The following is a 26,865-nucleotide window of genomic DNA, read 5'->3' on the forward strand; positions in this document are numbered from 1 at the left end:
GAAACTAGGATGCTGATATGTTGCTGGCAGGAATGAAAACTACTAGTAGCAGAAGTGAGTAAGTAAAGAGCAGCATATCCATTTGACGGAATTTATCCAATCACTGAAATTCATGCTCAGGAAACGTGTGACACAGAGAGAAACAGGGTGAGTGAAAATAGCAGGATAAAGAGTGCACAGCCAGAATGATCTCAACTGTGGGCTGCAGAGAGAGATGCCTGAGGAGGGTCTATGTGCTGTAGATGGGGAGCTGGAAGGTCTGGGGCTTCAGGTGGGCTGGGAGGCGTGGGCCCTGAAGACGGGGATGGAGAGTGATACTCGCTTTGTCTGCAGGTGGTGGAGGCATTAATTCTTGGCCCCTGCCTTGCCCCAGGTGGTGCTCAAACGGCTGTAACCCAGCCAGTTCTCGCAACTCATCCCCTGCTCAGCTGCACACAAAGCTCCCAGGTGGCACCAGGGCACTAAGGGGTGGCTTGGGTGGGAATTTCGTCCCTTCCATGATCTTCATCAGCTCCCACCACCTTCAGCCACACACAACTTAAGAGACTCTGGCAAACACAGGTTCAAATCAAAGACCCTAATGTGCACCCCCATCCCCCAAATGGATTGAGAACCCTTATAAAGAAAGTCCAGCGTTGGCACTCTGCGGGTAACTCGGTCCTCCTGCAGGCTGTGTCTCCTCCCAAGGAGCCTAGGGAAAACAGTCACAGAAAGGCAGCTCTCACCCCAAAACTGCAGCTCAGCAAGAAAAGCCAGAGGGTGGGAAGAGCCCAGCAGAGAGCCAGGAGACCTGCATTCTGATGCTAACTCGTCCCCTCAGCAAGTTATTTCATCTCTCTGGGCCTCAGTTTCCTCTTCTGTAAAATGGGGACGTTCCTGGTACCTCGATGGGGAGTGGCTTGAGCTAAGGCAGGTGACAGGGCAGAGCGCAGTGCCGGACGCAGCAGGTGCCTCTGACGGTGGCCGGCAAAGTCCCCCACCCTGTGGGCCTCGGCGCCCTCCTTGTTGGCGGGAGGAATGTGGCCACCGCCCGGCAGAAGTCAGGGCGCAGGACTCAGGGCTCGCTGGGCCCGGACGCCTAGCGAGAGCAAACGGCAGGGCGGGCCGCGGCGTCAGCCAGGCAGGGGCGGGGCGTCCCCCGGCGGTCACGCGGGCCGTCACGTGGCCACACCCGGAAGCGCACCCGCGGGCTCCAGGCAGGCCGGCCGGTGTCACCTACGACTCGGTACGTGGGCCTCCCGCACTGTCCCAGGGCCTCTGTGGCCGGCGGGGCTTCCTCCGGGACCCCGGCGCGGCCCTCCGGGAAGTGGGGGCGTCTCCACCCCCAGCCGCACCCACCCGGCGTGGGGCTGTGGGCCCGTCGCCTCACCTCTAGAAACCAAAGTTTCTGAAGCTGCGACGTGGGGCGGTTGCCACAAGCCGGGCCTTCTTCCCAGGGTAGCTGTGAAGTTCGGGGCACTTGGGGGTGAAAATGCTGCATAAACTGTAAGGTGCAGGGCAACCAGGAAGGCTGCCGTGCGGCGGGCGCGGCCTGCAAGTCCTCACTCCTGCGGCCTCAGCCCATCAGTGGCAAGGACGAGGCAGGGGCGGCGGCCGTAGGGGCGGTTTGCTGGGAGGATGGTGAACATGGGCGTGGGGGCGTTTCCCCAGGTTGCCGCGGCGCCATCTGGAGCACCAGTGAGTCCTGTGTTCCCTCCTTAGATCAGGATAGAGAGGAAAACAGGGAAACCAGAAAATAACACCGATGAGGTTCTCTTTCCAACAGCTTTTTGGAATAGAACTGGAACCTAATGTCCTCTAAAGAGCATTTCCACTTTTCTGGGACTATGGCTTTAAGGTCTGTCATACCAGTGGCGTAGTAAGTCTCATGTTGTACAAGATGCTGAGCCCCAGACCGCCCTTACTCTTCTTTGCTTACAGTGTTTGGTTTCCTAAGTAAGCTACAGCTTTATGTTGTTCCTGCTTTTAATCGTGAAAATATGAGTGATTCTGGAACCAGTTGAGTTCACCCTGTTATTTGAGGAGGAGAGGTGGGAAATAAGAATAACGACCCCCCCCCCCCCCACACACACACACACACACACCTCTGTGTAAGAAGGCAGTTTGCTAAGGGCGTGTCCGCCTGGTTACTCCCTGACTCTCACTAGAACCGTGGAGGGAGGTGGAGCCAGAGGTTGAGGCCGGGAGAGATTTAAGTGCCTTGGCAAAGCCAAAGCTAGAGCCAGGTCTTCCCCGCCTGTTTTATTGGTTTATTGTCATTCACTACGTCATCCTAGGATACCTCCTCTCTTCCCCAGGACTGCTTCCCTGTCTCCCTGGAATGTGCTATGCTGTTTCCCAATAGTAACTCATAGCAGGTTCCCTGGGCTGCTCAGGGTGGATTTGCTGACCACACCGTGGCTCAGAGTGACCCACAGGGAAGTGAGAGTGTTCAGAAGGAAACAGTAGGTGGGAATTAATATTTGTGGACACCTGCTATGTCCAAAGGACTGTGCTTGCCGGGTTCATGTTCTCCATTACGGGAGGTCAGGGATGGGCAGGATCGGGGGCACTCGGACACCTCCTGGCCATCGGGAGTATGTTCTGAGCAGAAGCCCTTAGAGCCAGAGAGAGACCTTTGACCACTTGGTTCTTCACCAGCTTGTCCACTCCTGGGAATGGGCAGCAGCTGGAACAAGAGCCTCTGCTTGCCCTCATGACCTCCCTGTTTTAAGCAGGACCTGGGATGCTATGGTGCTCTCCTTGAACTGGTCACCGAGTCTGTCTACTACAGCCCTTTCTGAACCTGCAGCTATCTGGAAGCTCCACTGTGCTCCTCGCCAAGGTAGATGATCCTGCCTGAGATGGAGGCAGGCAGCACCCACCCTGGGGCTACTCGGGCTGTGGGAGGTGGACAGGGTGAGGTAGGCAGTAGACTGAGGTCTCGCGGGCTGTGCGGAGCTGTCTCATCCCCATCCTCTGCCTTAGCTCTGCATCCTGATGTCACCTTTGCCTGTTCTTTCCTTCCTCCCTTGCATCCAAGAGGTCATCATGGCCTACCAAGTCTGTAAGCTACACCTCTTAAATCAGCCCCTTCCTCCCCTGGCCTCCACCAAGGAGTGCACCCACATTACCCCACACCAGGACAGCTGGCCTCCATAACCTTGACCCCACCCATCCATGGCCCACACCTTTACCAGCCTCTCTGCTGTTTACAGCCTCCATTTGGCAGCCCACTGTTCTCCAACCCATACGCTCCCTTCCCGTCAGGCCCACCTGCCCTCATCCTGCAACCTTCCCTTCACACTCCTTTGCTCTCCCAGTCTCTGCCTTGTGTTTAGCAATTCCACAGGAATAGGATACATCCTTTATTTTTCGCTGTGCTGAAAACACCATGAAGCTAGGTGCTCTGAGTTAAAGTTGATAAACCAACTAAAGATTTGGAAGGAATTCAGTATGTACCACTAAGCTGGTCACATAGGGGATCCGGAATAATGTAACTAAGTTTGAGACCTTGAGATGCTATGATCCTATTGAGGAAACTGGACATCCACCCATGGAAGAGTTAGAGCAGAGCTTCCTCGTCGTTATCACGTCTTAGCACATGTGAGATGTGCTCATATCTGTGTGACATGCTGAGGTACAGGAGAAGGTTTGAAGCCCCTGGTTGGAGCAAGCTGCTGGTCTGGCAGCTCTGGATTCAAGCATGTCAGGCTTCCCCAAGGGTTGAGATGATCAATGTCTTACTGCATCTCAGGGGGCCAAGGCCCAGTGTGGGAAGCTCCGGATTAGGAATCCACCAGTTGGTGAATACAAAAGCACATTGTATATAATCAAGCATTATAATGTGTGGCACGGAGGGTACATGTGTGGGTGATGGGGAAGGCGGTCCAGAAGGGCAGAAGATACTGGTGGAGGAAGCAGCAGCTAAGCAGGAGTGAGAATGAGCTGTGGCCAAGGTCACACAGCCTCTGTGTCCACCAGAGCAGGAGGTACTTGTGAATGAAACTCCTGTAATGCTGAACCGGCTGCCTGTGGGCTTTGGAGCTCGTCCTCTGGAGCTGTTTTTGACTTGAGGAGGAGCGCATTTTTTCTGGACTTCCCGGAGGGAGGTGCAGTAGCTGCCCTCCATTCCAGAGCAGGCCCTGACTGCCTGGCACTCAGTAAAAGCCAGGAGGTGTTTGCTGGGATTCTGATCCTTTTCATTACTCAGGCCGAGTGTGTGGATGTGGGGCTGGGAGGTGACCTTGACCTTGCTTCTCCCTGGCAGATGAAGTGTGTCTTGGTGGCCACAGAGGGCGCGGAGGTCCTCTTCTACTGGACGGATGAGGAGTTTGAAGAGAGTCTGCGGCTGAAGTTTGGGCAGTCAGAGAATGAGGGAGAAGAGGTGAGTGCAGGGTAGGCACGGATGGGAGGGAACAGCACAGAATTACCAGGAGGCAGGAGAGCCTGTTCACCCCTCTTGGCCCAGCCCGAGGGATGAACAAGGTAATGTGTGTGGTGTGATGCCCCTCACACCTGTGCATCCTTAGAGGTCAGTCCAAGATGCTCTGCAGGGCAGTGACCCACCCCCACCCCATGAAGGAAATTTTCTAAAGGAGTAATTTATTTTGAAAATTTTTCCAGATTAATTTTGGATTAACAAAATTTTTATTGGGCATGCATTAGAGAGTCCTTGCAGTCTGCACAGACTGTTTGCCTCTCACTCCTCTTCCTGCTCCAGTGGGCCTGGTCATCAGCCAGACCAGCTCCACATCAGCAAGTTAATTTACCTCAACATCACTGATGCTCTTTAGGAATAATATAACATATCAGAGATCACAGACATTTAAGTGCTTTTATTAAAGCTAAAAAGACAGTTCTGTCTGTTAGGCTTTTTTATTTTTTAGGAGTTAATATATATAATTTTTAAATTAAGAATTTTTAAGTATTTTAGTTCTTAAATTGCTATATCAACTTGGTTAATTTAATAGGCAAACTGTTTGATAGTATTTCTCTTCCTCTTTATTAAAAACTTCATAAAGGAACAAACTCCTGACTTTTCAGTTCCTAAATGACTAATGTAAAGAAAAAAAGTCTTCAAAGTTTTATTTTTCATGTATACAACACTTTTTTTCCCTGATCCTATAAATATGAACTAATTGTAGAAAATTTGGGAACTAACAGAGAAATAATTTTTAAATGACCCATAATTCTACTACCCTGAGCTATTAGCTCTTCAGTAAATTTTCTTTGGGTCTTTATCTTTTATAAATAGTTGGGATCATACCACATTTACAGTTTTATTTCCTGTTTTTTTTTTCATTTTCCATTATAGCAAAAGCATTATTCCATTTTATCAAATATTCTCAAAAGCATAAATCTTAATGGAAATATTATATTTAGTATATGAATAAATATAGCATCATTTATTTAACCATTTCCCCAGGACTGGATGTGTGTATTGCTTCTAGTTTGCTATAGCTACTGCTGTAGGGAACGTTTGTGCTTGAATTTTATCCCACATCTCATTATTTCCTTAGGATAAATTCCTAAAAATAGAATCATCGATTCAAAAGCCATCCAAAGATATTGTACCACTTTATAATCACACCAAATAACAGAGGAGAATTCTCTTTACACTCTGCCTACACCAAAGATTATTTCCCCCCAGCCAAAAGAATTCTTGCTACATCTGTGCAAGTACAGAAAAAGCTACTACCTTTAAAATGAGTTGCTGTACACCATCTAGATTTTTAAGTGACATTTCTATTAACGTAATTGGTTCATGACAGTTCAAGAAAATTATGGCACATGAATAATTCAACCAACGTTTGCCTATGTGAAGGGATATTCATTCAACAAATATTAATCGAGAATCCACTATTTGCCAGCCTCTGAGGGGCAAAGCAGTGAACGTAGCAACAGGACCCTGCACTCGTGGAATTTAGAGTCTAAAGAAGATGAACCAGATGGCAGATAAACACCATGGGGATTCTTTAACCAGGGTATGGGATCAGGCAGGCTGGGGCCGGGCAGCCTGGGTGGCCTGGAGGTGGTTAGGAGAGGAGCCGCCTGAGCTGGGACCCGTTGAAGGTGCCTGACAGCCTCCACAGCAGCGGATACAGACCACGGTTCCTGGATGTCGAGTCTGTGGGAGGAAACTACGCTCCACGTGCCATGCCCCCCTCATATTTTAAGTGCCCACAGTACCTCTGGCTGCTTGCCTGTTTTTCTTTTCAAGGCAAGGTCTTACTCAGCTCCTTATACACAAGTTAAAATTAGGACTCCGCTTTCTCCCCGTTTCGGTCAAGGCTCCTGAGATGAGTGTGGGGAGGGTCAGCTGTCTCCTCCTATCTTTTCATTCCAGTGTTGAGAACTTGGGTTTTTACCATTCCCCTGGCTTTATCCCATTTTTATTCACAGATCTTCAGCGGATTTGTCCAGCTTCTTTTTGGTTTTGTCTATTTGTTCTGTTCCTTATTTGGAGAGAATGGATGAGGGAAGAGATTATGAAAGTAAAGGCATGCTTGTTACTGAAATAGGGAAAATACACCAAAAGATGTAAAAATTAGGGGGAGAAATCATTCCTGATCCTTCTATTCAGAAGCAATAACTTTAATAGTGTTGAATTTCTTAGTATTTTTTAGTACTTTGTTTTTTCTATGCATTTGAAAATACTGAGCATTCACAACCATTTTTTTTAAACATTACATTGTATCATAGGAATTTTCCATGTCACTGAAACACTCTGATATTTTAAATGCTGTATATTCTCCCATCATCCAGATGTACTGTTGTGTATTTAACTCTTTCCCTGGTACTGGACATTTACATTCTTTCCAGTTGCTTCTACTATAAATTATGCCATAGGGAACATTTTTGCGCATGTGTCTCCGCTCCATCTCTGATTATTTCCTCTGATACATTCCCCAAAGGAGACTTAACTGCAGCTAGGGGCATGGACTTTGGTACACGTATTAAACTCTCTTAGAGTTGCCCAGCTCTCTCTTAAATGCCCCAAACATTCCTCCGTGGAAATGTGGCCTAATTCCTTAGCGTTTCCTCCTAGAATCAGGCCATGAACAGCACAGTTAGCTGCCTGACCCTTCCAGCCTTCCTAACTACCACCCAAGGTTTGGGGCAGTGTCTCCCTGTTGGGACAGTGATGGCCTCTCAGGCGGGTCTGGAGCTATGGAGCCCTTAATGGCAAGGCCTGGGTCTTGTCCATTCCTTCGTCCCCAGTGTCTGGCACACTAAGCAGTGTTATTCTCTATCCCCTCCTGCAGCTTCCCGCCCTGGAGGACCAGCTCAGCACCCTCCTGGCCCCGGTCATCATCTCCTCTATGACGATGCTGGAGAAGCTCTCAGACACATACACCTGCTTCTCAACGGAAAATGACAGCTACCTGTATGTCCTTCACCTGGTGAGTGTGCAGCCCTGGGGCCCATGTTCCTCTTCCCTTGGCTCCTTGGGCAGTCCACACACCTCTTCCTCATCTTGAACCTCAGATTCCTTTAGAAGGCAGAAGCTGCATCTTAGCAAAATTCCCTGGGACCTGAGCCCCCCCATCTCTGTCTCCAGCGATCAGGGGAGGTGAGGGGGTCCCCTGGGGCTGGCTGACATCAGCTGACTGCTGCGCCGGCAGTTCGGAGAATGCCTGTTCATCGCCATCAGCGGAGACCACACAGAGGGCGAGGGGGATCTGCGGCAGAAGCTGTACGTGCTCAAGTACCTGTTCGAGGTGCACTTCGGGCTGGTTACTGTGGACGGCCAGCTCATCCGAAAGGAGTGAGTCCTCTGGGTCCTATGCTGAGCCCCTCAAGAGGCCCGGCAGTGTGTGCTCAGCCTCAGTGAAGCTCCCGTCACACTCTGCCCCCAGCTTCTTCCTTGTACCTTGCTGGGTCTCTCTAGCTGGCTTTTGTCGTGTGTGTGTGTGTGTGTGTGTGTGTGTGTGTGTGTGTGTGTGTGTGTGTGTGTGTGTGTGTGTGTGTGTGAGAGAGAGAGAGAGAGAGAGAGAGAGAGAGAGAGGCTGAGAAGTGAGGCAGTTTGCTCAGGTGCCCGCCTCCTGGTCCGGTGCCCATCCCACTCCACTCCACAGGGAGGCACAGCCCGACGTGCCCCCTTTGTGCTGTGTGGGCTCCCCCAAGTGTTTGGTCACGTCATGTGAGCTTACCTGGCTCTGATGGTAATCCAGGACTGTGCTCCTTTGGTTGAAGCTGGGGACAACTGGCTTATGGGTCTCCCCACCTCTGCCCCCAGGCTGCGGCCCCCAGACCTGGAGCAGCGCGTGCAGGTGTGGGAGCACTTCCAGAGCCTGCTGTGGACCTATGGCCGCCTGCGGGAGCAGGAGCAGTGTTTCGCCGTGGAGGTGACTGCTGGGTGCGGGAGTCCTCGGGCCACAGAAGTGTCAGGCCAGAGGGGCCGGGCAGCCTTAAGACCATGTTCTGACATCACCCCCCCACCAAAGAGTGAGAGCACAGGCAGCCCCTCAAGCTCATGTACTTCAGAGGGTTGCTCTTTCTGGCCACATGGTCGATTGGGCATTCTGATGGGCCTCCGTACAATAACACAGCTAGATTTTGGATAAGCAAGCTTTTTAGTGCAGTTTCTGGGCTCTCAGTAAATTGTGGAAATCTCTGAAGATAACTCCCTCAATTCTGATCACTGCCCCCCAAATTATATTGAGCTGAAACTAGAGTGGAAAGTAGTGAAAAACAAGCAGCACTAAAGACAAGATTGCCTGAGTGCGGATGATGATAGCAACACTACAACCAGAAAACTAAGCCTTCGGCCGGCAGCGACAGGGGAGCTGAGCCTGCAACTCCTACTTAAGCCCAGACCTGGGGAGTGCGGTGGTCACCAGCAGCACTCTTTTGCTTCTCGTATAGACAAACACAGCGTCTCTCTAAATCAGTGATTCTCACACTCTGTGTGCATCAAAACCATCTGCAGGACTTGTTAGGTTTCTGGGCCTCACTTTTCTCATCCAGTGTGGGGGTCGAGGGTGGGAGGTTCTACAATTTGCATTTCTTTTTTTTTTTTACATCCTTTATTTTATTTTTTGGCTGTGTTAGATCTTTGTTGCTGTGCATGGGCTTTCTCTAATTATGGTGAGCAGCAGCTACTCTTCATCGCAGTACACAGGCTTCTCAGTGTGGTGGTTTCTCCTGTTATAGAGCACGGGCTCTAGGCACACGGGCTTCACTGGTTGCAACGCATGGGCTCAGTAGTTACAGCGCATGGGCTTAGTTGCTCCACAGCATGTGGGATCTTGCTGGACTAGGGATCGACCCTGTGCCCCCTGCATTGGCAGGAGGATTCTTAACCACTGTGCCACCAGGGAAGCCCCATACAATTTGCATTTCTAACAAGTTCCCAAGTGATGCTGGTTATGCTGGTCTGGGAACTGCATGTTGAAAACCATTGATTTAGAGGACAGATTAAGAGCAAACAAATATGAGCTCACAATTAACAGTCAGATGCACAAGAGAATAAGCCACCATGAGTACAAGTCAGGTGAATCAATCACCAGCAGATGTAGATCCCAAAGAATTTAATATACTGGAATTATTAGGTACAGAACATAAAATAACCAGGAAATATTTGAAGACATAAAAGCTAGGGAAAAACCCCATATAGATGTTTTCAAAGTGAAAACATAATTGTTAAAATGAAAACCTTAAAGGATGTGTTAAATAATAGATGAGACATAGGTAGAAAGAGAATTAGTGAACTGGGAAATAGATCTGAAGGAATTCATTTTCACACCCCACTCATTCACTCTTCCAATAAACATATAGTACCTACCATATGCTCAGAGGTGTGCCAGGCCCTGGGAATACAGAGATGAAGAAAGTCCCTGCCCCTGAGGGAAGATCAGCCATTCATATGTTCCAAAAAAGACAAAGTATCCCGGGAGATGCCATGTTGGATTTCTCAAAATCCATGGTGGCACAAAGGTTGGCACAGTCAACTCTTCCTGAGGCATCAGCAAAGGCTTGTTGTAGGAGGGACCTAATGCAGTTGAGATAAAACCCACACAGTCCTTCCCAAGCCTACCAGGCCCTGTACGATCCAGGGCCTGTCTTGCCCCAGCCTCATATCATGCCTCTCTCATGGTCCTCACTCACCATGCACTGGCCACCTGGGACTTCTTCCCATTTCAGGCATTTAACTCTGTGCAGTGTGGTGGTCATTAGCTACATGTCTCTGTTAAACATTTGAAGTATAGTTAGTCCAAACTGAGTTATGCTATACATGTAAAATATACACTGGATTTTGATGACTTAGGACAAAAAAGGGAATGTCAAATGGGATTAATTATTCCATTAATAATGCTTTTATACCTTGACATTGAAATGATATTTTAGATGTTTTAGGTAAAATAAATTATTAAAATTAATTTCACTTGTTTCTTTTTACTTTTTTAATGTAGTTACTAGAAAATTTTAAGTGATGAGTAGGGCTTGCCCTAGTAATCAGTTAGGCAGCACTGCTCCAAACTCTGTCTCCACCTCAGGGTCTTTGCACATGATCTTTCCTTGGCTGTCAGCGTTCACCCCTCCCTCCTTCTCTGACGGATTTTCTTCTTCTCTAGATATCAGTTTAAAGGTCACCTCCTCAGGGACATTTTCTTTGAACATCCTACCCACACAGGTCTCTGCTCTTTTTCTCTAGTCCAGTACCTTGTATTTCCTACACAGCACTTACTAGCACTTGTTTTGTCTCTTTCTTTGCATATTGTGTGTCTCATCCACTAGAGTCTAGTGACCAGACTAAGCCCCAGATGGGCAGGCTCTGTGCTGGTCTGAGCCTCCCTGTTCCCAAGCGTCTGGCATGTGCTGTGGCCCAAGTGAATGTACCTGCAGCCTGGGGCTGGAGCAGGAGGGCTGGGGGTGACGTGGCTCCCTCTCCCTGCCCGTGTGCCCAGGCTGTGGAGCGGCTGATCCACCCTCAGCTCTGCGAGCTGTGCATTGAGGTGCTGGAGCGGCACGTCATCCAGGCGGTCAACTCCAGCCCCGGGCGGGCCGGCGAGGAGGCCGTGCACGCCTTCCTGCTCGTGCACTCCAAGCTACTGGCTTTCTACTCCAGGTGAGCCCGAAGGCCCCAGCACAGGGCGGCCCGGAGGCCCCGGGGCCCCTCACCTTCACCCTTTCTTAGTCCCCCTACCTGAAAAGCACCACCTCCCGGGTGAGGGAAACCTTCCAGACGTGTCTCTTCCAGGAAGTGTTCTTAGATCCTTTAGTTCTTCACCCCCCTCAGCTCGCTTCCTTCTCTGAATTATTTCTTCCTGGAACACTGTCTCAAGAGTCTGAATTTAGGGTTTCCTGATGTGCTGGAAACCTGGTCCCTGGTGATTTTCCACTGGTAATTTTTTTTTCAACGCAACCAAGTTTTATTTTTAAAATGAATGAGTAATTTTGTATATACCAAAAATTTTGTATATTTTTCTCCAAAAAAGATGAAGTCAGCTGGCACATTTGTAAACTCCTTGAGTGCAGGGGCCGTGCTCCAGACCCCCATAACCCACCTGTTCGCGTCCACTGCCACCTGCGGGCGCGGGCCGCGGGCACATGCTGACCAGCCGCCTGTTCTCTCTGCAGCCACAGCGCCGGCTCCCTGCGCCCAGCCGACCTCCTCGCCCTCATCCTTCTGGTGCAGGACCTCTACCCCAGCGACAGCACGGCAGAGGACAACGACACTCAGGTCTCGGGGCAGCTCTCTGGGCAGCAAGAGGCCTCCAGGAAGGCGACTCAGAAAGCCAGTCTGGACAGTGCTGGGCAGGCTGCTAGGGAGGCTGTGGTTTCCGAGTCATAGTTCTGGGCACGTGGTTGGGCATGACTTTTTTCCAGCTGCTTTCAGATGTCAGGGGAATTCTAGAATGCATGTGGTTTAGTGGGTTAAAAGTGCAGATTTTTGGAGTCCCATAGTCCCAGCTTTACCATTTAGCTGTTTGCTGTGCAAGTGCTTACCCCGTCCGAGCCTCCATTCCCTTATCTGTGCAAGGGGACAATGATGGCATCTACGTCGCAGGGTTGTCATGAGGAATAAAGGAGACAGTTTACCTAGAGCTCAGCAGTGCCTGGGGCATAGTGAACGCTCAGTGAGTGCTGGTTGCCACAGTCACCATGCCATTTTCATCATCGGTGGTGTGGCAGTGGTTTGGATGGCAACATGTTGGACTTTCTAGAACTTCTGTGGTTCTGGAGAAAGACTAGAATTGAAATATCCCTGGGAAGTGAGGGCGCACACCGAGGGCTGCATGGTGGAGCGGGTGCAGGGGCCAGCGGGCCCCGCTGAGAGCTCTGCTGTGAAGCACTGTGAGGTGGAGGAGCTGGTCAGGCAGCTCTAACTGGCATTCCCGGGCCTGTCGCAGCCTTTCCCACGGAGGCCCCGCTGCAGCCAGAATATCCCCGTGCAGCAGGCCTGGAGCTCTTGTTCTGCAGACCCGACCAGGAGTTCTACGGGGACTGTATGTGCTCTGTACCCAGGGGAGGGGAGAGGAGGGGAGGAGAGGGTGGGCCTCTCCCTGGAGAGCAGGGGCCAGGGGTCAAGCCTCCTGGGAGAGCCTCTCTGAGCCCTCAGCCCAGCTGCCCCTTTTCCTTCCCAGGAGACAGACAGCTTCTCCCTCCCTGAGGAGTACTTCACACCAGCCCCTTCCCCTGGGGAGCAGAGTTCAGGTGAGACCTGGAGAGGAGGAGGGGCACGGGGAGGGGGACCGGGACCGGGAGAAGGCAGATGCCAGTTGGCAGCCCTGGGCCTCTGTCCTAGGGTTCAGTGGATCCCGGCACCCTGTAAGGGCCCAGGCACTGACACCCAGATTCCTAGGGCCCAGGACACTGTCTGCAGCCACCCCTCTGCCTACCCTGCTGGCTCCAGCTTGAATTCAAGGACTATTAAGGCCACTCAGATGATCCCTAAAAATTTTTTTGACAGTTGATTTCATTTCAAAATTCATCTCTCATATGCCTGCTCTCTGCTTTCTCTTTCTTTTTTGTAATTAATAAGTAATCAACTAATTAAGTAATATTTCTAGTACAATGATTTAAAACATAATATTCTGTCCTTATAGTTCATACCTTACCTGTTTTTCCAAAGTATGTGGATAAATAATAAAAAGAAGCTAAAAATATTTGAAATGTTATTAACAAAACAAAAAAGGAGTCTGCGACCCCTGAGGCCCTGTGCCACCTCACCCCTGCTTGTCCACTTCTCTGGGGCCAGGGTCATAGCTGTCGTGGGCTCTCTAAGCTCTCCATGAGCCCAGAACGTGTCAGACAGCACTGCTGTGGAGTGATGGCTGGAGTTCCGTTTTCTTCTTACTGCTTCCCTTCCTCATTCCTCCTTCTGGCCCCTTTCTCTCAGTTATTAGCTTTTTCATGCCTCAAAGCTATAAATAATGCCTGTTCTGCAGTGCATGGAACTCACAGTTTACAAATGCTTCAGGTTGCATTCATCCATTTGTAAGTCAGGTGTTTGACATGTAGATACAGGCCTTCCCCAGAGAAACATGATTATAAGTGATAGTTATTTGCAATGAAATACACGAGAGAACACTATGATTACAAACCTGTAATATTTCAAACATGCAGTCAGTTCTGTAGGTTTTTGTGAGCTAACCTAGAAAAGGAAATCTGCTTCAATTCCCAGAACATAGTAGGTGCTCAGTAAAAGTTTGCTGATTGACTAAATGAATAGGGAACTGTAGACAGTGTGTGCTGCTTCCCAGTGAAGAGGCATTGTTACAGCCAGGAAGGGCCCTGAAGGGATAGAGGGGGCAGAGACAAGGAGGGAATTTGGGGGCCTGAGGAGGGGGCTGAGGGGCACACCCTCACCACCACCAGGTACGTGCACAGGAGCTCATTGCAGGGTGGGGGAGCCTTTCTTCCCCAGCCCAGGCTGCTCTAGCTCTGGTACCCAGGGCTCACCGTGCACTCACCAGCTTAGGATAAGATGAGAAGGGGAATTCTCTCCAGCTCACGCTGAGCTGCTTTTGCCTTGCCAGGTGCTATGAGCTGCTGATGGGGTGCAGCCATCTCTGCTCCGTCCTCCCCTGCTGACAGGCTGTTGGTCCAATATTTAAAATTTTCTTATTACGTATGTTGTTGTGTTATTACCTATGGCCTGCAGGTAGCACAGTTTGGCTGGATGGGGGCACTCCGCCCACTGATGCTCTGCATGTCCAGGTGAGTTTCTCCTTAGGGAGCCAGGGGCTTGGCCGGGGTACCAGCTCATCTGAGATGCTGCAGTGAGCACTGGGGACTCTGAGGACTCCTCCTGGGTTGAAGCCTGCAGCTGCTCTGGCCTTTCTCCTCCTGTCTCAGGGCTGGCCCGCCAGTGCAGGGGCAGAGCTCAGCCCAGAGGCAAGGGCTGGGGGAGTGGTGGGTAAGGGTGAACTCCTGGCTCCCCCTCCCCCAACCCCTCCCCCTGGACACCGGGCCACCACTCCTGAGAAATCCCCATCCTCACTGTTCTTGGGAGTCAAAGTCCAACTTAATTTTTAATGTTTTTTTAAAATGAGAAAGTAAATATGTTCTTTGTAGAAAAATTGGGAAAAACAAAAGTAAAATATGGAAAAGAAGTAAAAATCACTCTCAATCCCAACCCCAGACGTTAACCACTATTAAGATTTTGGAGTGTTTTCTTCTAGTCTTTCCTATGACGATATATATACACACATGACATTTTTTCTTTTACCGAATTTGAATCCTAATGTACTTCATTATTCTTTTTCTTTCGGGGGGCATTTTCCCATTGACTAGGCATTCCTCAGCAGTGTGGTTTTTAACGACTGTTCAGAGTGCATCGTGTGTATATGTTGTTATTTATTTATCAAATTCCTGGAACAGCCAGTATTCAGTCTTTTCCGGTATCATAGACTACAGTGATTTCCTTATAGAGAAGTTTTGTGGCATCCCTAATGACGTCCTTCATTCTCTGCTTTTGCCGGTAAAGAGTTTCTTACTCAAAGCCCTTGTAAGGCTGGAGTCTTGCTTGTTTAGTCCTGTGATGCCTCACTTGCACCCCCTGGAATGGCTGTCAGGATGTCCTGACGGTGGTGAAATGACAGATGCTAATCAGCTTTAAATGCTTTGTGCATGTGAAGTTGTAGAGGAGCCTCCTCCCCCTCACGCCACCCCATCAGCTTTTCTCACCTTTCCTTCCCAGCTTTTTCCCCCTTCTTACCACCCACCACCCCTGCGTGGCATCCAGTCCTGACTCTGGGTAGAAGGGCCCCGATGACGCTGAGAAAGAGACAACAAGAAGGACAGGAGCTGCCGGGGCAACCTCAGCAGGAGGCAGGGATTTAGGACTGCGATTTCTTGAGGCTAGAGAAGTTTATCCCTCGCGATGCATAGGGAGGTCAGCCAGTGGGCAGCCGTGGGTGGACCCGACGTGGGGGGGAGCCCAGACAGCTGCCCACCCCCTCCCACTGCCATCCCCTCTTCCTCCGCAGATAGCTGAGGACACCCTCCAGACGCTGGTCCCTCGCTCCCCCGGACCCTCCAGCCCCAGAAGGATTTTCCTGGATGCCACCGTGAAAGAGAGCTACTGCCCCATGGTGCCCCACACCATGTACTGCCTGCCCCTGTGGCCGGGCATCAACATGGTGCTCCTGACCAAAGTACGAGCGCCCCTGCCTGCCCCAGCAACGCCCCGGCCTGAACACGCTCGCCACAGCTGCCCCTGTTCACCCTGCCCTGCTCTTCTTCCCTTAGAGCCCCAGCACATCCCTGGCCCTGGTCCTGTACCAGCTGCTGGATGGGTTTTCTCTACTGGAGAAGAAGCTGAAGGGAGGGCAGGAGGTTGGGAGCTCCCTGCGGAATCACCCCCTCATGGGGGACCTACGCCCGAGGATGGACAAGTTTGTCAAGAATCGAGGTGGGCAAGAGCTTCAGGTGAGACGCAGGCCCCGGATACCCCGCCTCAGGCAGAGGAGGCAGGGCCTGTTCTGTCCCCACCATAGGCTTGTGGTCCTTGTTTCCCCTGTTAGGAAACAGTAACAGAAACTTACAGCAGCGACACTCAGCATTTCCAAAACATTCTTATGTGATTTTGGCAGAACACAAGTTATAGGTCCCATTTTTCAGATGAGGAAACCTGGGTTCCGATACGTGATGATTTGGCCAGAGTTACTGGACTGGTGAGCAGTGGAGCCAGAGCCCAACACAAGACTCAGTGATGGCCAGCGGTCTGCCCGCGACGCCCCTCCCTACCTGGCTGGTCTCACAGACATGCAGGACACAGGGAGGCTGCTCCACCCACAGGGGCCTTAGAGCCCAGGTTGGGAGAGGAGGCCAAGACACAGGGACAGTGTGCACGCAGAGTAGGAAACAGGGCACAGTCCAGGTGTTGGCGCAGGAGAGAGCTCTCGAGGGTAGAACACGGGCTGAGGTCTGAGGCCACGTGTGTAGCTGGCAGGGCGTGAAGAACTGAGATTCATTGTGCATGGAGTTTGCACTGGTCTGAAAATGAGCAGAGGGATTAGAAGAGGCAGAGCAGGTGACTGAAGCCCAGACCCAAACTACCAGTCAGTCCACAGCGCTCAGCATCTCCTGGTGCCCAGCGCACCCCAGTGAGTCTTAGGATGCAAACCTGGGATCAGCACTCCAGCTCTTGCCTGTAACCGCCCCCCCCCCCCACCTTGAGGCTCCTACCTGTCACTCTGACAGCATTGGTTTACGGTATCTGCCAGTGAGGCAGTGAGCCCGGTCCTTGGCACACAGACATTGCTTTTTAAATAAATACCTGCTGAATGAATAGAGTGTGGTGTACAGTGGGGCACAGGGTGCTGGGGGACCTGCCAGAGACCTGGTTTGGCTGTGGATGGCCGATATGTGCTACATCTAAATAAGCCATGGAGGCGGGGGGCCTTTTGGAGCCTTTCAGAGCCTGATGTAGGGTCTCCCCTGGACCTTGCTGTGGGAATGTTGTCAGGAAGCTGCCTGTCACCTGTCTGCCTTACAGAGCATCTGGCTGCAGTTCAAGACCAAGGCCTTTTCCAGAAGTGAGCCTGGATCGTCCTGGGAGTGAGTGGTGGGCTCTGAGGTCAAGCGGGGAGTCATTTGGACAGAGGGGCAAGTTTCCTCGAGGCCTAGAGGGAGAGGATGCTCAGGAAGGCACTTCTGAGGGCAGAGGGGGTCCTGAGACGGCGGGTCCAGCCCACAGTTGCTGAGGGGAGGCCGGGGGCAGAGAGGACAGAGGTTGAGGAGCAGGACCTAAGGCCCCGACACCACCGGCAGAGTCCTGGCTTCAGCACAGACTCAGTGTGACCTTGTGACCTCTCACTTCTCCATAAAAGAAACCGTGAGGTTGGACGAGATTCCAGGTACTTAGAGCACCACATTGAGGGACAGCTGGGAAGCTGCCGCCTGGCTCAGTGAGGGCCAGGATGTGGGTCACCAGCTGTGTCGCCTGGCCATCTAGGAGGGCGTGGCCACGTCCTGGGCATGCCCTCCAGGCTCCTTCCCGCTGTGACATTTCCTCTCCCGGTGCCCAGGCTGCTGCAGGCATGCGGGAGGGTGAAGCGGCAGCTTTGCGCCCTCTACCGGCTCAGCTTCCTGGCCACGGCTCCGGGCCGGGGAGGCCCCCACCTGCCCCAGCACCTGCAGGACCAGGTCCAGATGCTCATGCAGTAAGTGTGGCTGTGGCCCCGCGGTGGCCAGGGCAGGAGCTGGGGCACCCCTCACCCCACTCGTGCGCCCCCTGCTTCCTCCATAGAGAAAAGCTGGAAGACTGGAAGGACTTCCTGCTGGTAAAGAGCAGGCGGAACGTCACCATGGTGTCATATCCCGATGCCTGGCTGTGAGCCGGCCCAGAAAGGCCTCTCGGGGCTGCCTGCCTCCTCCACTGGCTCCCTTGAAGGACTTCAGCTGGCTTTTAGGAAAGAGAGCATATATTTCACCACCTCAGCTTCCTCTGTGCGAGGAAAAATGGTATGAGATAGTGTCCGGGGGCCTTGTCTGTAGGACCGCTCCATGGCTGGAATTTCAGAAATTCCTGCTCTCCCATGGCTACTTCTGAAAGCCCTGGGGGTCGTTTATGTCGGTGTTGTCCAGCCAGCAGAGTGGCAGTGAGTCTGCCACGAGGGGCGGGGACCTGGGATCAGGTAGGTTTGAGGGGCTGTGTCCTCCTTCTTAGAGGTCATAGTACACAGTGGAGTGTGAAGGCTCTGAGAAGGCCTGCAGTAAACGTGTGTGTGTGTCCCCATTTAAAAACCACCTCCAAGACTTACCCTTTTATTACAGAACTGGTTCTATCAAATATTGATTTTCCTTGGAACTTTATGTGAAGCAGCTATTTCTGTATTCAAATCTCTAATGGGCGTGGCCTCCATTCTTCAGTGCACAGGTGGAAGGGGTGACAGAGGGCCTTGTTAGCCACCAGCCACTGCCCTTCCTCTCCAATGGGAACCTTCCAGCTTCTGGAGGTGAAGCGTAGAGATGAAAGGATCACGGTGAGGCATGTGGGTGGGCGGCCAGCTAGGCTCACTCATTAGCTCTGTAGCTCTGCTCTCGCACCCGCCTCACCACGTGTGTCATTTAAACTCATCCTGCGTGAAAATGGTAAAACATGAACATACCCTCTTCCTTTTGGGAGCAGAACTCCCTGCATTAGATGTGCCAGAGCCAAGGATCCATTGTACTTGTATCTTAGACCTTCTCGGGGTTGGGGGTTCAAAGGTAAAGAGAGACCTGGGAAAGAGGAGATCCAGGGGGTGGGGGGTTGGGGGGCTGAAATGGAAACCTGTTGGCGGAGGGTGGGGCTTGCTGGAAGCCTAGGTTGAGGATGAAGACGCTCCCTCCCTGGTTCTGGCTTAACGAGCACCTTAACTCAGACCCTCACCTACCTGGAGGACTTCCCAGGCCTGGTGCATTTCATCTACGTGGACCGCACCACCGGCCAGATGGTGGCCCCTTCTCTCAGCAGCAGTGAAAGGACTTCATCGGAACTGGGCAGGGGGCCCCTGGCCACCTTTGTCAGAACCAAGGTAACCGGGGCCTCTCCCCGCGTGTCAGACGGGGTGGGCTGACCCCTGCCCGGGAGGACTAGCCCCCACCCTCGGGCTCCCGGGAGGCTCTGAGCACCGCCACCAGAACCCTTACCACACTCTTCCTGGAGCCTGCACCCAGCTCCTTAGGCTTCTAAGAACAGTGTCCTGTCTTTCACCTTAGGGCCCTGGGTGTATTATGTGCCTGGAGCAGCAGAGTCTGGGCAGTGAGTTCAGGGGAGGAAATGGCCAGGCCCTAATTCATTTTTGGTAGGGAGAACAGGGGACCTCTGCCACTTTCTGAAAAAGCTATACATTTTTTATATATTTTGTGTATCCAAATAAAGTGTATCATAGTGGTTAAAACAAGATCCTGAGAAGAGGCCCATTGGAGACACAGCTCTGCCCCTCACCAGCTGTGAGGCCTGGGGTATTACGGAGTCTAAGTTTCGTTTTCCTCGTCTGAAAAGAGGATAGTAACACTAGTGACATCATAGAGTTACTGCTGAGATTCCAGGTGCATGACGGTGGTGCGTGTAAAATGCTTAGCACAGCACGTGGCACTGAGTGTAGCTGGAGTTGGCTGAGCATTTCCTGGCACTGTCCACACCAGCATCTTCACTTCCTTCTGGAGGTAGTTGAGGTTATCGTGGTACATTTCATTGTTTTTCTGCGTGGATTGTTGTAGTTGAGATCGTTCCATGTATGCAGTGTACTTACCGTATTTTCACTTCACTTTATGTCTGGTGCATTTTCTCATGTCATTAATTCATCAGCGTGATTCTCATCAGCTCCACAATAGTCTATGACGTGAACATAACATCGCATACTTAGCCGTTTCTCCAACGTTGAACATTTAGATTGTTTCCAGGCCCTCACTGTCATAAATAACTCTGCGGCACACACCTCTCGGCATACATCCTTGTCCTCATCTCTGATTATTTTCTCAATATGGATTCCCAGAAATGAAATTACGAAGTCAAACAGGAGGAAGGTTTTTAAGGTTATTGATAAATGTTGTCGAATTGCTTTCCTGAAAAATAGCACAATGCGTATATTTGTTTGCAGATTTAATTAGAGATTGCATTGTGGGCAGATTTGGAGTGGCTCGTGTACACCTGCCACTGAGCTTCTTTTTGAGGGTGCAGCATGCCTTTCCCAGCCCTGGGAGGTGGGGGAGCAGAGCCGCCCCTGCCACCAGCTTCTCTCGGGCAGTTCACAGGCAGCACCAGAAGCCCTTGAATTAGGCAGGAGAACCTCGCAGAGGGGATCTGAGGCACGTTGTCCCTCGGTCCTGTGTTCCCGTCAGTGCCCTTGGTGAGCCCTTGTTCAGACTTTACCCCTGAACCAGGGCACCCTGTGTGTTCAAACACTTTTCCAGCACCTTCCTGGCATAGAGCCTGTGCCAGAGATCCTCAGCTCTGAGGGGCCCAGGTGAGCGGCTGGCCCTCGACAGCAGGAGGGGTTCCAGGTGGCCACCCCCTCCTCTCCTCTTATGTCCCTGGCTCTGTTCTGGCCTGAATGGAGACTACTCTATGGCTTGTATGTGTAGTAAAGGTACATAAAGTGTTTACACATATATTTTGTCATCACAGTAACTGAAGGGGTAGGTAGTCCTTCTGTCCATCCATCCATCCATGTATTATTAAGCTCCTGCTCTGAGCCAGGGGTGGCCCAGGCACTAAGGAAGAAGAGCAGAAGAGGCCCCTGGCCTCCTTCCCTCGGGATTTGAGAGCCCGAGCCCAGCCTCTGCCATGGGGAGAGAGCTGGCCCACAGGCTACGGAGATGAGCGCTCTCTCCTCTCCCCAGGTCTGGTCTCTGATCCGGCTGTCGCGCAGATACCTGCAGAAGGGCTACACCACGCTGCTGTTCCGTGAGGGGGACTTCTACTGCTCCTACTTCCTATGGTTTGAGAACGAGATGGTGAGTGTGGCTGGCCTGGGACAGGACCGTCCTGAAATGCTTTCTTTCCCTGTGACTCTTGGATCCCTTCTGGATTCTGTTCAGTCTGTCTCTCCGGCTCTTCTCATCCCTGGTGGAGCTGACAGCTAAGCCCATCTGGTTGGGACCCAGAACTCAGGTCTCATTTGCACTCAGGCTTTGTGACCTCTCCACCCAGTTCTCTGAAGAATGCATGCCTTTCTTTGTTCAAGGCAGCGTCCAGGTGACACATGAACAGACAGACACGTGAGCAAGGCTGTTCGGTCCACGCTTCCTCAGTGGCGCTTCGGCATGTCAGCTGCACTTACAGAGCCTGGCTCCCTTTTCCCATGGCAGAGGCAGATAAACTGAGGCTCAGAGCAGTTAACCACCCTGCCCAGGGTGAAGCTGGCAGGATGACTGGGGTCTCTTACGTCCGACCCTGTGGGCCGGGCCTCACCGTGACTGCCGTGTGAGCGCGGGTCATGGGAGTTTGTTGTCTCCGTCCTCCCGCCCCCGCTCCCTGTTGCGCTGTCTCGCTGTCCTGCTCTGTGTCTCTCCTCTTTCCTTTGCTTTCCTTTCCTTTTTCTCTTTTCGTTTCCTCCTCACTCGTCACCCTTGGCCATCACTCCGGCTCTCTGAGGGCCATTCCTTCCCCCTCACATGCCCTTGGCTCCCGTCCTGTCCCCTCCCCTGCCCGTGCCCTGCCCTCTCTCTGCTCCTGGTGCAGTGTAGCCGTTGGGGTCTCTCACTCGTGCCCTGCCCTCTCTCTGCTCCTGGTGCAGTGTAGCCGTTGGGGTCTCTCACTGCGTTCTCACGACCTCGCATCCACACAGCCCGTGCGGTGGTGGGGACGGGTGTCACTGACCCCATTGTGCAGATGGTGACTGATGCCCTGAGATCAGATACCATGGCCAGGGGCACTGAGGTCCTACGTGATGATGTCAGAGCTCAGGCTCAGCTCTCGTGACCTGCAGGCTCCCATCTTTGCTCCGTGCCCTCCTCAGAAGTGCCCAGGACGTGGGGGTGGCCATCACCTTAGCTTCTAGGGGGAGACAGGGCTCTGTGTGTGTGGTTGGCCCCACGGGGCAGTAGGCTGTGGGGTGGGGAGACCCAGGTGTGAAGTCTGGCTACCCCCGGGCCGTCGCCGAGCCCCCCTCCTCCCCACAGGGCGGACGTACATGCCTGGTGAGCACAGGGCCTCAGGAGCCCGGCAGCGGCACCTGGCCCACGGTGGGAGCCCAGTGGCGCTTGAGTGCCCCGTGTCCTACCCTGGGAATTCCCATTGGTGTCAGGGAGAGACATGGCCTTTGGTAACACTTCGCGTTTCGTGACACCTCCCCCCATCGCCCTCCCTCACGTGTGCCTGCTGCTGAGCCGGGTCCGCTGGTTGATGGGATGAGGGCTGCCTGGTGCCGGGCGTGACGCTCGGAACTTTATATCCATCGTGTCTAAGGTTATTTGGGAGTTTATTCTTATTCCCACGTCACAGGTGAGAAGACAAGGTAAAAAGAGGTCAGTGCGTTTTCCTAGCACCAAACACACGCCAGGCAGGGCTGAGCCCGGCTTCAGACCGAGTGTGTCTGCCTGAAGCCCATGTTCTTCCCCACAACACCCACCACCTCCCCGCTCAAGACGCCCTTCCTCCTTCCCCAGGGGTACAAACTCCAGATCATCGAGGTGCCTGTCCTCTCCGATGACTCGGCTCCCGTCGGCATGCTGGGAGGAGACTACTACAGGTGACGCTGGGTCGGGGACAGATGATGGGTGACAAGTGCCAGTCCCCGCAGAGGGAGCAGCCCCTCCTTCAGGAATGTCCCCTGAGCCCGTCCCACCTTGTTAGAAGCTCCTCATGGCTGGACATGCACTGAGAGGAAGAGAGTGGGGTGCTCTTTGGGGTTCCTGCCCTTCTTCCTGCTGGCACTCAAGGCAGTATTTGCAGTCATCTCTGCTGGGCTCCTGAAGACCTTCCCTGCTGGCTCTGTGCACCCCGTAACTGGGGCCCTGCCATCCAGCAGACCCCACCCCAGGATCAGGAACTCAGAGGGGAGGGCCATGGTGGCCTGGGGCTGAGCCTCGTAAGGTTGGGTCAGTACGGGGCAGGGAAGGCCTCTCCAGCCCAGCGCTGGGGCTAGCGGGGTGACCTCGTGCCTGGGGGTGCCGGGAGAGGCCCCTGGCCTGGCTCCCTCCTGAATCCCCTCTTCCCCCCGCCTCCCCCAGGAAGCTCCTGCGCTACTACAGCAAGGGCCACCCAGCTGAGGCCGTCAAGTGCCACGAGCTGCTGACCCTTCACCTGTCGGTCATCCCCACGGACCTGTTGGTGCAGCAGGCTGGCGAGCTGGCCCGGCGCCTGGGCGAGGCCTCCCGCGTGCCCCTAGTCTAGGGCTGCCCCGTGCATCTGCCTGTGCCCCCGGTTCTCCAGGCCCACCCGGCTTGCAGACATCCCCGTGGCGAGAACCTCCTGCTGTCCACAGCGGCCACCCGAGGATGGCACAGTCCCCAGGGTGGCCCCAGGGCTTCTTAAAGAAACTCCACTTAGACCAGCCTCAACTCCGGTTTATGAGCAGACCCCCAAATCCTTCCCTCTGGAGGAAGAAGAGGGCCAGAGGGTTTCTTTGGTCACCTTAGAACAGCAGTGGCTGTGAGGTTAGACCTTTGGCAGCCTCTCTGTTTATCCCTAGGAGACAGAGAGGAAGTCCCCAGTGCCTGTGGGTGCCTGCTGTTCTCAGAGTGGAGAAAGCTCCCTCAGGAAGCCATTTCCCTCCCCACGTGAAAGGTGCTCCCCTGCTGGCTTGAACTCCAGCTCTGCCACGTCCCCTCTGTGGCTCTGGGCGGGTTTCCCCACCTCTCAGCCTGTCTCCCCACATTCAGAGTGACGGCACCCGCCTCTCAGGACGGTCGTGGGGCTGCCGGACACGCCGCAGGCGCTCAATAAATGCCGGTCACTGCTCAAGCCCCTGGCCCTTCTTGGTGGCCTGTTTGTGCCCTTCTTCATTCTCAGCTCCTGCCCTAGCCCTGCCCCAGAGATCAGTGCCACTCATTCCGGTGGATCCCAGGCTTTGTGGTTTTTTGAAGCTTCCTAGGCTGTCCTGGTGTGCCCGGGATTGAGAGCACTGCCGCAGGGGTACAGCCCCTCCTCTAACCTAAAAGTCCCCCCGACAGACACAAGGACAAGAGGCCGTCAGAGCCCTGGGACTTTGGAGAATCCACTGCTCTCTGGCCGAGAGGCCACGGCTGAGACAGAGGAAAGTGAGGAGGCAGAAGTAAGCACGGCACAGAGAAGTGGTGGGTTCGTGTGTGACACCAGACAGCGTCCAGGCCTTCCGCGCCTTCAGTCCTGAGCTGGAATTCACGCAGAGAAGACTGTTCTTCCCCATGAAGTGAACAGCTTGCAGGGACAGAGGTACTGAAGGAGCTAGAACCACACTTTGGGCTAAAGTTCTCAGAAGGTGGCAGTGAGGGACAGAGTCACAAGGTGGCTGGGACTGCCTTCCTCCTTCACGTCCTGACTTTATGGGTGGGAATTATGACGTGGTCGTGGAAAACACAGAAGAGCTGAAAGGGAAAAACTAAGTCTAGAAGTGTTACCGAGTCCAAGCTCGCCACGTGACAGGCCCATGACTCGGAGACAAGAGGTTGAGGTGAGGAATACACCTTTATTTGGAAAACCCAACAGACCCAAGAAGGTGGCAGACTAGTGTCTCCAGAAAACCATCTTATCAGGGTCTGGATGCCAGTTTCTTTTATAGAATCAGAGAGTGAGTGGCTCCTGCAATAACTAGCCTTGAGGAAGGGATGTGTTAATTTCACAGGCGGGTCGGGTTCCCTGAGGCAGGGCGTTGTGAATGATTAAAGCCACGAAAAGCAAAGATTAAAGTCAAAGAAGCATCCAGCATGGAGTCCAGCTTAGCCCTTCCCTGCCGCAAAGGCCCGCTGCTGTTAAGGGGCCTCACTCCTGTCACCTGATACTTCCCCTTAACTTTTAGCAGCTCCATGATGGGACATGTCTAGTTTAACCAGTCCCTAGTTTCTCAATATTATAAATAACACTGGAGAGAATTTCCTGACTGGGATTTTAGCAGAGACACACGCGGTGTAAACTTTCCGTGACACGTGGAGAGGTGTCTTAATCGAGAGTAGAAGTGTCCCCAGAAGTCCCTCTTACCCAGAGGCAACTTTCCACATATTTTCCTAATTTTTAGGTGCACTTCTAATAATAGCAGGTTTCTAGAACACTGACAGATGTCAGAGCAGTACAGAAACTTGCAGCCCCTAAGGTGCTTTTTTCCTATACGGGGAGCAGCCTAACCAGTGGGCAGGGAGCAAAGGGGCTCCTGACTCAGGACAGGCCGAAGGAGAGCAAGCACTTAGCTGAAGGTGTTTACAGGTGTGGTCTCTACTCTTGGGGGTTCTTGGAAAATGGGAAAGGTACCAAAACACAGAAGTGTTCAGGCCTTCAAAAGAAAAAGGTGAACCCCAAGAATCAGAGAGGACTGAACTGACCCCCAAACCTTCTGGCTTTGCGGCAGCCTGTGAAGTGGATGGCCTTTAAGCATTTGGGTGAGGACACTTGGCTCCCTGGGGGTTCCAGGGGCAGATGGGCCCCCCTGCAGTGTTGCTGAGGCCCTGGTCATGGCGATGCTGAGGGGCTGCCCCAGAGGCCTTCAGTCAGCGGGTCCCCGAGCCTGCTGTGGGCATAGAGCACTTACTCCCCTACAAGCCCAAAGAACGGGAGGTTGGAGCAGAGTCTGATCCGAGTCCCTCCCTTTACTTGGATTCCCACCCCCAACTCATCCTGAACAGTTAATTCCTTAATGAGAAGCAGGGCAGCATAGGGGAGGAGACAGGCCTTTGGAACACACATTGCGCACGCGCTCTCTCTGTCACGCGCTCGCTCTCTCCAAGCTCAGTGCCCCTCGCCTGGGGCTCACATGCGGGGCTGCATGACTGTGGTCAGCACAGTGCCTGGCACACCGGAGCCCTAGAGAGTTAGCAGCAGAGTGATTACTCTCCAGAGGTTTGGAGGTGCGCGACTTCTGTCCAGTTACCAGGAGACCTCCTGAGACTCTGCCCTGTGTGGACGGGCCGGGCCTCGGGCAGCTCAGCGTCCCCTGTTTAGTCATGGCCCAGGGCCAAGTACAGCAGCTGGGCTGCAGCTCCTCCTCTCTTCCTGATTTCTCCCTGCTCCTCCCCCTGCCTGGAGAGGCACAGAAAGCTGCTTGCAAGCAGATTCCTGGCCTGGCCCTGGGCAGAAATGGCTGCATATAGCCGAGGGCTCTGCAGGGTGGTGGGTGCCTCTCCCCGCCCTGCTTGGAGACGAGCTCACTCAGACACCAGGGGATGCCTGAAGCCTGAGTACGATGCGGTGGTGATAGGAGCAGGTAAAGCGGGCTGGGCCGGAGCTGAGGGGCCAGAGGGCAGCCCTACTTAGAAACCTGGAGGAGCCCTTTCTAATCCCTTTCCTCCCCTCCCTCTATTCTGCCACAAGCTGGCCAGGAGTTGGGGTGAGAGCAGGTGCTGGTGTGGAAAACCCACCTGTCTGTGAGCAGGTGCCCGGGTTCTGGGGCTGGCTCTGCTGTCAACTTGCTGTGTGGCCTGGGGCAGATTCTTGCCCTCTCTGGGGTTGAGTCTTCCCATCTAGAATGACCAGGGAGGACTAGGTGAATGCAGGGGTTTCCATGTTTCTCCTGTGAAGTTAGCTAGTTGCTGCCATGTTCTTGGAAAGCGTTATGGTGCCCTGGGACAACAGGCCTGTGAAATCCAGCCGCCCCGCGTGCCCTGAGTTCTGACCACTGAACCACCCTGAGGGCACTGAAGTCTCTCCATAAAGGGGGGTTAGGAAAAAATAGAAACAAGTCCCAGAGATCCCTCCTGCCTGTGCGCAGAGGGTGACGGCCCCATTGCCTTGCCCACCTGGGCACATGGGGAACCAAGTGCAGTGACCATGCTACGCTTTGCTGAGCCCCAGGCTGCAGGACATCTGATTCCACC

At 53.0% G+C, this 26,865-nt stretch overlaps 2 protein-coding genes across 10 annotated transcripts in view; both read left to right on the top strand.

The window, feature by feature from the left end:
- Nucleotides 1–1,139: 1,139 nt before the first annotated feature.
- HPS1 (HPS1 biogenesis of lysosomal organelles complex 3 subunit 1) lies at nt 1,140–24,200 on the top strand. Of its 7 annotated transcripts, none has more exons than XM_057737251.1 (20): nt 1,140–1,225; nt 2,718–2,824; nt 4,250–4,366; nt 7,248–7,385; nt 7,608–7,750; nt 8,222–8,330; nt 10,893–11,053; nt 11,566–11,668; nt 12,339–12,434; nt 12,573–12,642; nt 14,093–14,148; nt 15,420–15,587; nt 15,682–15,861; nt 16,931–16,992; nt 17,463–17,597; nt 17,684–17,748; nt 18,808–18,953; nt 20,764–20,877; nt 22,531–22,613; nt 23,095–23,862. In XM_057737251.1, exons 3-20 carry the CDS (start codon nt 4,250–4,252, stop codon nt 23,255–23,257), a joined length of 2,109 nt encoding a protein of 702 aa, XP_057593234.1. In that variant the 5' UTR covers nt 1,140–1,225; nt 2,718–2,824; the 3' UTR covers nt 23,258–23,862. The 7 variants fall into 7 exon arrangements, with proteins under 7 accessions (XP_057593234.1, XP_057593237.1, XP_057593236.1 ...); XM_057737253.1 differs by lacking the exon at nt 1,140–1,225 and adding an exon at nt 1,316–1,437; XM_057737254.1 differs by lacking the exon at nt 12,339–12,434 and having other exon boundaries at nt 23,095–23,860.
- A 202-nt stretch (nt 24,201–24,402) lies between these two features.
- The window catches only part of PYROXD2 (pyridine nucleotide-disulphide oxidoreductase domain 2), a 37,481-nt gene continuing 35,018 nt past the window's right edge, over nt 24,403–26,865 (top strand). The window contains exon 1 of one of the 3 annotated variants that reach the window (XM_057737261.1): nt 24,403–24,515. In XM_057737261.1, coding sequence (XP_057593244.1) covers nt 24,492–24,515 — 24 coding nt within the window. In that variant the 5' untranslated portion in view covers nt 24,403–24,491. Of the gene's footprint in view, nt 24,516–25,973; nt 26,256–26,865 lie in introns of those variants that run through there. The other 2 variants (XM_057737260.1, XM_057737259.1) reach the window with 2 other exon arrangements.

This window comes from Hippopotamus amphibius, chromosome 5, assembly GCF_030028045.1.
Source record: "Hippopotamus amphibius kiboko isolate mHipAmp2 chromosome 5, mHipAmp2.hap2, whole genome shotgun sequence".
NCBI lineage: Eukaryota > Metazoa > Chordata > Mammalia > Artiodactyla > Hippopotamidae > Hippopotamus > Hippopotamus amphibius.

Bases quoted from the DNA above. Each gene is read 5' to 3' on its own strand.
- HPS1 (XM_057737251.1), top strand. From the start codon at position 4,250: ATGAAGTGTGTCTTGGTGGCCACAGAGGGCGCGGAGGTCCTCTTCTAC. The intron at 11,669-12,338 runs GTCTCGGGGCAG...GGCCTGTCGCAG, and splicing joins CAGAGGACAACGACACTCAG to CCTTTCCCACGGAGGCCCCG. The intron at 17,749-18,807 runs CATATCCCGATG...CTCAGACCCTCA, and splicing joins GCGGAACGTCACCATGGTGT to CCTACCTGGAGGACTTCCCA.